Here is a 10,628-nt window from a genome sequence, read left to right as displayed (position 1 = left end):
TGGGGTTTTTTTTTGGTGGAGTTTTTTGGGGTGTTTTTTGTTTGGAGTTTTTTTTGTTTGTTTGTTTGTTTGTTTGGGGTTTTTGTGTTTTGTTGGGGTTTGTTTTTTTTTTTTTTGCTTTGATGATGATCAACATCTTTGAGACCAACAGGAATTTTTCAATTACTATTTTGTTAGGTTTGCAAAATACAGGTTGGGAGAGAAGAAAGGCCCTAGCATGTCAGAGCATTAGCCATATGGACTCCGTCTTTGTGACTGTTGCTCTGAAAGATACATAGCCCTTCTCACAAGCACATTCAGATTCTTTAGTCTCTTCCCCAGCAATAGCTGGTTATCTCATAAACAATTCAGCTCTGGTTTTGGTGTTTTTCTGCACAATTACCAGCATTTATAAAGAATTTTGAAAGGAAAAAAATGCAGTTAATTTTGAATGTAGGCATTTGACAGCAAAGGAAGAAATGCATTGAAACTGCAGTGACTCTAAACTGTTCACTTTGGTGAAAGGCTTATGTTGTGTTCTAGTGACTCCCACAAGCTGCATGTGCGTGAACTGCAGCATGTAGCACTTGTTATGGTTGAGAAAGCAAGTGAATATATAAATATTCCATCAAAGCATCTTTTATAATGACTGTATCATTTGTTTATAAAAAGACATTTCTTCAGCATCCTCAGAGAAGGATGCTTTTGTGAAGGACATTTTTAGTATGGCAGACATAGCTCAGAATAACGGGTAGAGTATGTTGGAGCTTTCTTACCATGCATTTCTCCAGATTCTTCCTCCACACTTTTAGTCCTCCCTATTGAGAAAGCTAGAAAATACCACCAAGAGGGTATCTTTTACTTCCCCTCTGCTTTTTAAAGCCTCACAGTTATTTGAAATCTCAAGTCCACATAAGCTTTCCTTCTATTTCTTTCTGCAGGAAAGCGTGTGGTTTTTACTTTCTTGTTCTCTTAATTGGCTAATGTAAAAAGAGTGATTGGAAACTGCAACATTCTCAAGCAGAAACCACTTCTTAAGCAAAACCTATGACTGCTTTTCACTTGGAAGTCAGTGAGAAATGTAATTCTCACCTTCCTCACCCCTATATCTGAACTCCTAGTCTTTGATGAATATCTGAGTGTTTTGAGAACTTCAAGCTTAATCCAGATGGCCTATTGTAAACAGAACTCCCACTGATGCCAAAAGATGTTCCATATATGAGGGTCTGGTAAGATCAAGAGGACTCTTGGAGGTATTAACACTTGCGGTTTAAGAATTCACATTTCACTTTAGCAGTCAGAAAAACAGACACAAGTTACTGTATATGATTAATTTTTATTGGATGTTTTTGAAGGAAGTGTCTGCTAAAGTAGAGTTTAGAACATGGTAAATGGTCCACACAATGAAAAAAAAAAATCATTAATCAGTGTTTCATTATGCTGCTAAGACAATGAACAAATAACAGACACTGTCAAGATAGATAAGGGACTCCTGATTTTCAAGGGTTTGGAATGTCTCTTGCAGATTCATCCCAATTCTATCTTGTTTGGTCCTTTTGAACCTCTAAGACTGCACCATTTCCTGGAATTCTGTGAAAGATAAGAGAGTATTTACAGTAAAAATATTAAAATGAAAGGATTAGGAGTAAAAGATTAGTGGCTTATCACAAGATTGAGAATAGGAATGAACAGAAAACAATTACCTGATGGATGAGGAGAGGAGAAGAATTATGTATGGAAGAGAGACATTGTCTGAACATCCTCTTCTAAACAACAGATGGAAAGGCAGTTTTTTTGCTGACATTTATAAGGAATAATAAAATGTTCAAGGTATTTTTAGCCTTCTCTGCATAATACTGATCTTGGACAAAAATAATAGAATGCCTAATATGGAATTTGAGTAAGAAGAAGTTAAGAGTTGAAGTAACAGAATGAAAAGCAACTCCATGTGTCTTATTAGCTGTTTGTAATGCTTCAGCCGTTGACAAGTGTTGATTTAGAGCACAGTCAAAAGCCAAAAATATTGTGCAGTTCCATGTGGCATGATCCTGAGGTATTCTGTTGTACAATAAGATGTTGTTGATTGTTATTGTTTGGCTTCTGAGAGTTAGAGTATCTGATCAATCCTGTCCCTGAGCAACTGTATTAGTGTATAGATTGCTTCATAAATCATGTGTGTTTATTCTGGCATATTTCCTAGGAACTGCTTTCAATTCCTTCCAAAGAAAGAAACAGAAGAGTTCTGTCTTCCTAGCGCAGTGAGCTGGGGAATCTGCACACCAGCACATTCCCTGCGTGCTATTCCCTAAGCCCTTTTCATGCTCGTCTAGGCAGCTTGCTACTCTCGTGGGGAAAGTTGCCATTGGCTCCAAGGCTTTTGTGTGAATGTGTGGTTCCTGCTCAAAACAGGACACAGAAATATAGAATCGGATATCAGGAGGTTTCTGCACTGAGCAGCTGTTAAATCCCACTGGCATTTCCATGGGGTGAGTGCAATTTGCTGCTTCCTGAAGCTACTCCTTCCTATCTGGTCCTTAACCTGCTACTGAAGATGAAGATGCATTCATCCCCATGCACAGAGCCTCTTGTCGCATCTCGTGTCGGGGCAGTGACACTTGATCACTCTGTTCTCCTTATTATGCAAAATAAATATTGAACTATGTGCTGCTAGGTCTTGCATATTGTGAATTATTTCACTGAATAGTGGAATTTCTGGTGGGAAGTAACTGCTGTAAATGAGCCATGCTGTTGATTCTCCTGTGTAGAGCTGGTTCTTTTGTCCTTGATTTTACGTTAGTGTATTACAAGTGATGCTAGTGCTGCATTACATCAGAGTAAGGGGGAGGAGAAATAAGGGACAGTTCCTTTCAAACAAATGGAAATTTGTGAGTGGCAATGAGAAAGTTCCTTAGGGCAGCCTGGGTAGGGTTTTTTGACTTGCTCGTGCATAAGGGGTTGCAGAGATCAACCCTTAAGATCAGGGACTGTTCCCACCCTTAAACAGGTTGCTATTGCAAGCGTTTCAGTGAAATCACTGGAAGTTCATTAATATACCATCAACATAAAAGAAAGGAGAATCACACATAATTTACAATACATCCTGAGAAGCCTTATTCTGTGTATAAATAAGTTAATACCTTCAGCCCCAATTTTACCATCCCCATCATGATCTGCAGCTGCCAAGAAGGTCTTGGTTTCTGAGGCGGTTAACACTCTGGCTCCATACTCAAACCTCTGAAGGAAATACCTAGGAAGAAAACAACTTTGATTATGATTTTCACTGAATATTATTTTTGTATGCTGGCTGTATAATCAAACTCATAGTTTTCTATAAATAAATGCAGAAACCAAGTCCTCCAAACACTGCTTTGTTTGACAAGCTAAATCTTAGTCATATAAATATTTCTGCTTTGTAAATTCAACCCTGATACAATTGATTCCGCCCACTACCAAAATCCAGCCCAAGAGAGCTATTTTTTTCTATACTGAGCATTAAAGGTGGGTATTTACTAATTTGTTTTTCTCTGTAGGGATTATCTACTTTATTACACCTTTCACAATCTGCTAAAGGTTTCATCAATGTTTAGTATAACCTGTGCTCACCTTTACAGAACAGTTCTGGAAAGAAAAATGTGCTGATTTTTGGATAGCCTCTAAATAGTTAAGTTAACACAGAAAATCCTTACTTGAGCTCATCTTCCTCAATAAAGCCACTTTGATCATTGTCAAGAATCCGGAAGATGTCCTTTAGCTGGCTGCTACTCTTTTTAGACATCCCACTGATCTGAAAGAATTTTTTGGGACTAAAGGAATCTGGAGCTGAAAATAAATTAATAAATAAATTAACCCCAGACCACTGCATTCACTGTTCCTAAACAGTCTGAGGATGCTGCTTTGTTGTATTTTTAATTGTTCTAAACATGAACGATAGATAAAGCCTGACAAAGAATGAATTTTGCCCTACTGCACCATACCCTCCTAAACATTAAAAAAAACCAACACACATGGAGATAAGTTATAAGCTGACAATATAAACCAGTCATGAACAAATATACTGTGACAGCTAAGCGAAGAGAAGACAGAAATCTGTTTACAGTATGTTCAGTGTTCTTTTGGGACTGAATTAACTTGCCGTGTATTACACAAAATAATAGGTTTTTAGAGTTTTAATTTTTTTCTCACCTTGGCAGTCCCGCAGAGCAGCAGCAATATCAGAAGGGCTTAGAATGTCTGTGAGGCTCATTTTAAACCTGTGCAAAACAGTATATTGCAAACAGATTTGTGAAATGCAATTGCGTCTTATAACAAATCGGTTTTTCTGTGTTTTGAACAATACTATATCGCTAATGAGACAGAAGGGGAGATGAAGCTAATTGATCAAACCGACATTGCTGCTATTCCTAAACAATTTAGAAGATTTAGTACATTACTTCCTTAAAAACAGCAGTGATGAAATAATACTTTTTAATGAGATGGATTACATAAATGATGTTGTAAGCTGATGATCAATTTTTGATCATTTACCTGCATCCTATTTAAGTACAGTACATTTTTAAACTCTGTGTGACTGTTACTGTAATAATTAGTCTTACTGGAATGCATGGCATCTGGCAACACAAATAACAGTATATGCAGTGGAATAAAGAAAGTCAGGAAGGTTTGCTTCTGTTTTCTCCCCCAACAGTCTGAAGAATAAAAAGAAAACTGATACTTATCTGTATAAGGTCCATCCATATGTAATTCCAGCAATTAAAATAAAAATCTTAGAACAATGGTTATTGTACTTACTACTGGTGCAGCTCTGTGCAGTAATTTCATTTAATTAATCTCAAGTCAGCTGCTCACCTTTATGGTTTTCTCAGCTAGGTAAAGGAAAAATAGCTGAGGAGGTACCAGCAAAATAGTGATGTTGGCTCTGGCTTGCCACTCTGGCTTATAAAGGATTCAAAAGGTGACAATAACCACTACTTAGGTTACTGCTTCATGGATCAAATGTTTGATTTGAGACCTAGCTCAAATTTCTTCCTTAACTAATTAAATTTTTCTTTCTATTTATGTACTAAGATTATATGGGCAAGAAGAACAGTTTTTTTTTAATAAATCCACTTGCACTTAATTAAGTACAACTCTGCCATTGAAACATAGCCTCTCAATCGCCAAGTATGTTAAAGATTTTCAGTTAACCTCTGGACCTTAAAGTCTTTCACTGGAAGATGACTCCAGCAGTCAAATCCGTATGAAAAGAAACTAGTTTGGTTCCCTTAAGTCTGTTGATCCTTTGGAATGTATAAAGAAATTTGGAGATGAAAGATCAGAGGTGACAATGTATCATTCTGACAAAGAGAACTTGTCATTAGGATAGAGGAAAGCGTGCTATAATTTAGGGTGATCTTTCTACAGTAAAATTAATTTTATATTTCCTGACCATTTTATAAATTACAGTGCTGTCTCTAATCAGGGGTAGAACAGAAACCAATGCCTTCAGTGACAGCAAAACTCTGAAACTATGTAAAACTGAATAAGCCAATCTTGTTGTCTCTATTCTTTGCAAGATTATGTATAATCGGATGGCCTACTTAATAATCTATTTTGAATATTTTAAGTGACGTGAAATCAATAATAGACTTACCATAAGTTGTACGAGTCAGACTTTGTTAGTATGGAGATAGATTTACGTACGTTTTACAACACACACTCTTACAATCTACTTCCTTAATATGACATTAAAATTGTGGGTATAAATAAGTGGGGGTTTATCATACATTTAAAGAGCATTATTTTTGAAAAAAACCTTAGAAAATTGGGAGCAGCAGATGTGACGTTTTCCTTCTCAGACAAAAATCTATTTCCATCTTTAAGGGGGTTTATGTGGACAAAATTCTAGGATGAAGACCAATAAAAAACACATGTATTTTGATTAGAGTTTATTGTGTAACAGTATATTGTGGTATCTAAAGTAATGTTCTCCTAATACGTGAGCATTGTTTTATTTTTAAATGAATGGAAATAGCATAGTATGCTGAACAAGTAATATATTTTACAGTAGTAAAAGTTACAGTAGTAATATATCTAAGCCTTGGTGTAAGTTAATGGACTGCAGTGGTTTTACTCCTGATTGGTTTAATGACAGTGAGAAAAGCATCAAGCATAGCAATTACTTCATAGCTCCTGTTTGTCTGAATTTGGATAGAGAAGTACAAGGTATAATTAACATGAAAAAGTGGACATTATTTAATGATAATTTTACTGTTATTGCTATCTTTTTTGTACACAGAAGAAGGTGGCATAAATCACAAATAACCGGACTTACCTTTGATCGTGGATATCAGCTGTCTAGCAGTGAAAAAATGCTCTCTTCTACTTCTTTCAGTAGGAAAACTGGTTATAGTAATCTGGAAGAACACTTTCCTATTAAACCCAAGAACTCTGGGCTGTTGTAAATTAGTATTGTCTGATTAAAACAAATTGAACAATGCTGATTTATACAAGTTGAAGATCTGATCTTAGCTCTTTTGGTGTTTTTTCCTGGTATCTTCTTCATTCAGTACTATATATTCATATTGTTTTCTGTCTGCGATTTGCATGATGTGGCAGTGGCAGTGAAGCCCATGCTGTGATTTCTATAGAATCATCCTGAAATAGCTTTTATCCTTGTAGGTACCTTTTTGCACATGGTTGTGAATTTTCTCCTTTATGATCATCTTTCAAGTTGATATGAGTTTTCACAGGTTTTCTTACTGATTCCTCTTGACATTTTTACTGCCAAGATGTTTCTAGAGAAAAGGGTTTTTTTAGACCTCAGTGATAGTGCTATAGATGTTACTTTATAATAGGCTTCCCTTATTTCTGCTTGCTCCTACACACTGCTCCTTGAACTGCTTGCATTCTTTAAATTTTTGACTTGCTATACAACACTGATTATTAAAAGCTACCAACAGTTAGGAAATTGAAATGAAGTAGAGGAAAATGACAGGATCAAGTAGACCATATAATACTCAAGTTCAAATATATCTGCAACTAATTCAGGCCTTGTATTAAAATATAAATACCAAATGCTCAAAGAATGGCATCTGGTAACCTCGTACACTCTGCCATAGCACACAGAGTGCTGACCTGTTTTTACATATACTCAACAATAGTAAAGTAGCCAGAATCAGTATTATGTTAAAATATGATCTTCAATAAAAGTGAGTAATTGCTACAATAAATTAACTATTATTGTTTACAAGGGTTTTTTTAATGTTTGAAATTCAACACTGACAACAAAAGTGATGCTAATCCTGGCAGAAAGGTGGTTTACAAAAGCCTAAAAGAGATGAATTTCAGAAGCAAGTTGATGTCATCGTATATTGATACAGGTGGGAATCTAGGGTTACTGGGTTTTATTTATTTATTAATGACACTTCATCTGAAGTGCAGGTTTCCCTCTACTACAATTAGAATGAAATAATCAGGGATGAGTATATTATATAAAGGGATGTTTTAATTAGGTAATCTATTTTACAGCTAAATTATCTGCCTCTTTTCCTTACTTTTGGGGTATGTATTAACTTAGGTGGTTGTAACCAGTTTACAGGTTCAAAAACTGAGATCTATAAAAGAGATTTTCTAAAAGACACTATGCAAGCAATGTAGTGCTACAAAGAAAATACCTAATAATTCAACCAGAACAACAGCTGCTAGGTAATGGGCCTCTAACAATAGTGCAAAATCTGGTACAGAGTCTGCGTATTGCACAGTTGCCAAGAATGTTTAGCACTTGTTCCTGTGAAGTTCAAGAAAAATTATTATTTTTGGTTTTGTGTTTTGCTCTACTAGGGACATCTGAAAGTGCTATTGAGTTGTTAATCTGAAGATTTATGTACTTGTATAACTTTACTTCTGTTGTTTTCCCCTGAGGTGTCTTTATGCACAGTATATACAGGAATATTAAAGACTTTTTTGGTTTTTTTTGTTTCAAACTTCCAGAATTTATCTTGAAGGTGTAGTTCTGAGAAATACAGAACATTCATATTGATAAGTTCTTGCTAGGAATCTAAATCTATAAAAAGCCTGTTTTCAAATCAAGTACCATTCACTTCTCTAATAAGAAGAGGAAAGTTGTGTTATGGTAAATGATTGACAGGTTGTGGACTAGTCTTGTACTCTTTGTGTTCTGTTTGGTATGAAGTACAGAGTTAATTAGCAGTGGCAATCAACCAAAGACATGACTTCAAGCAGATGCAAAAGAAACATCAGCAGTTGTCTCGGGTGAGATCAGAGGAGAGGTGTTAACCTGAGACCAACTACAATAGTGTAAAGAGATGCTGTAGCAGCTGTTCTAAACCCCGTACAGCTCCATCTTTCAGCCCTGGTTGTGTTAGGGCCAGAACAATTGTATCATGATCCTGGATAACAGATTCTGCCTTTGTAATGCATTTGGAAGTAGCTAAAATACATACTCGGTAACCTACGTGGTTGATCATTGATGTTGATGTTTCACTGGTGACAGCAGAAACTCTTAGTGTGAATATAGCTATAATCATTGAGAAGGGCCTTTACAACATAGTGAGTTCTATACCGCCACTTCAAGTTGTCTCTTAAGGCACATGCTTTAATCATATAGAAATAATTACAGAATACGATTTGAATGGTTGCATGGGCCATAGTCTTTTACCATATTTAACAGAGAGGTTTAAGAACATGGTTTGGTATTTGACTTTTTGGTGCTGTGCATTATTACAATGAAGGATGAAATCCAGGCCATTGGAAGCCCCAGTGACAAAGCTTTCTTTCCCTGCAGCAAGTAGAGGATATTACCCAGAGCACTGGGGAGAGATCTGGACTGTAGAATCCCAGAAACAAGATACATCCTGCAGCGCTGTAGGTCTGGAGCTAAACAAAGACAGGTACTTCCCTTTTGTTAGGAGGAATGTCTTGTGTACTTCCCCCAGTTTAAATTATGTCCTTATCATTCTGTGTAAATGAGATTGATTTCTGTTTGAAAATGATAGCAGAATAGGCTAACAAAACTGATTAGTAGTGTAACTAATTGAAATTGTTCTGATCATGATACTTTTTCACTTAAGAAGCTGTCCTGGAAGATCTCTGCTAGCATTTGATATGCTATGTGTTTGTTTTTAAATGCACTTCCATGTGATTCTAGCTCATAACACAATTTTCTGACTTCGACCCTAAACGTAACTGTCTAAGATGTTTCTGTCTGCTGTCAGCATTATAGGCAGTGTCAGATGGAGTGATCTTTAAAAATCTAAATTGTTCGGGTTTTCTGTGTAGTAACATTGGAGGCTGTGAGATAATCTGGATGCTGCCTTTTGTGACATGTAAAAGATATGTACAGTGGTACTATACTATTACCAAAGCCTTTTTGCACATGGCTGTACTTCACTATGACCCACAGTGTGAGGAGCTGTGGTAAAACAAAGCAAATAGCACTGAAGTGGTTCCAACTATTTCTATATTCACTGCCTGTCCTCATTGATGTCAGTGGGATTTCTGCCATTAATTTCAGTAGGAGGACATATAACCCTTAGTGAGATAAAAAGTAAAAATACTCTACAGAGTTAACCTTATCATAAGTAATCATCACAAGTCACTTGTTTAGCAGAAATGGCCTTCTAAATAAAGGAGAAGCAAGTGTCATGTCTAGATTCAGACAAACGTTTAAAATGCATCATGCATATAACAACATTCAGTTAACAAAAGCCAACCATGTATTTAGGGACTGTGGTGGAAAGGACTGGATAGAAACATTTGCAGAATACAAGCCATGGTCTCAGACCTCCAAATTTATGATTCTAGAAGAGTGTTCTTCACTTTAATGGAGCTGTGTAGGAATGCATGTTTATGATTGTGCAGCAGGTTTTCCAGTGCCTTACAGACACAATGTGAAGAGCTTCCTTAAAGCCTGTGATGAGTTACAGAAATATCACAGTACCTGACGGTCTGTGTGAGTGAGAGACAGAGAGGAAAAGAAATAAAGTGTATTCTTGTAGACAGAAAACCAGCATTATCTCCACCAATCTGCTTAGTGGTAATACTGAAAGAAGGAGAGCTCTAAAAACGTTTCTAGTCACAAGCTCTTCTTAACTTTCTGGAGTGATCACTGAAGCTGATATCAGACTTACCTCGTCATTAATTTTTTACTGTTGTTAATGGAAAGGTAAGTGGTGAAATTGTCTTAGATTTGTACACCTAGCAGGCTAATCAGCGTGGAAGTAGCTGTGGTTAAATAAAGGAGCTGCCTGCTAACTCAAAAGTTATCTGAGCTGTCTGTGCCTTTCTCTCAGTTAGCCATTAATATCGGTACAGTGCTTGGAGATCTCCAGGTGACCCATACTACATGGCGAAAATATAACACATAATATCAGCTGAGATACATAGCATTTTCTGATGACACTGAGAGCTTTTAGCCCTGCAATCAGACTGCAGTTACTAATTCTTCAGAATTTCCTTTGTTTATTGTTCTCCTGAGATGACATTGAAATAATAAATGTGACTTTGTTTGATGGATAATTCTTTTTTCACTGTTAAAGAAAATTCTACAATATTAGGGCCTGATTAATTCATTAAAGTTAATAGAAATATATTTTTGGCTAACCTATAAGGCATGAACACATTGTTGAATTCACAGAATCACAGAATGTTAG

At 36.2% G+C, this 10,628-nt stretch overlaps 1 protein-coding gene across 1 annotated transcript; it reads right to left on the bottom strand.

Moving 5' to 3' along the window:
• Nucleotides 1–1,305: 1,305 nt before the first annotated feature.
• Nucleotides 1,306–4,227, bottom strand: LOC104460040 (parvalbumin, thymic CPV3). The gene is made up of 4 exons (XM_010087265.1): nucleotides 4,162–4,227; nucleotides 3,666–3,798; nucleotides 3,117–3,226; nucleotides 1,306–1,569 (listed from the first exon to the last, which is right to left on the bottom strand). The coding sequence occupies exons 1-4, from the start codon at nucleotides 4,220–4,222 to the stop codon at nucleotides 1,544–1,546; spliced, it is 330 nt and encodes a 109-aa protein (XP_010085567.1). The 5' UTR covers nucleotides 4,223–4,227; the 3' UTR covers nucleotides 1,306–1,543.
• Between the last annotated feature and the right edge of the window lie 6,401 nt (nucleotides 4,228–10,628).

This window comes from Pterocles gutturalis, unplaced genomic scaffold (assembly GCF_000699245.1).
Source record: "Pterocles gutturalis isolate BGI_N339 unplaced genomic scaffold, ASM69924v1 scaffold3501, whole genome shotgun sequence".
In the NCBI taxonomy this organism is placed as follows: Eukaryota; Metazoa; Chordata; class Aves; order Pterocliformes; family Pteroclidae; genus Pterocles; species Pterocles gutturalis.
This window is presented reverse-complemented; position numbering and strand designations above follow the sequence as displayed.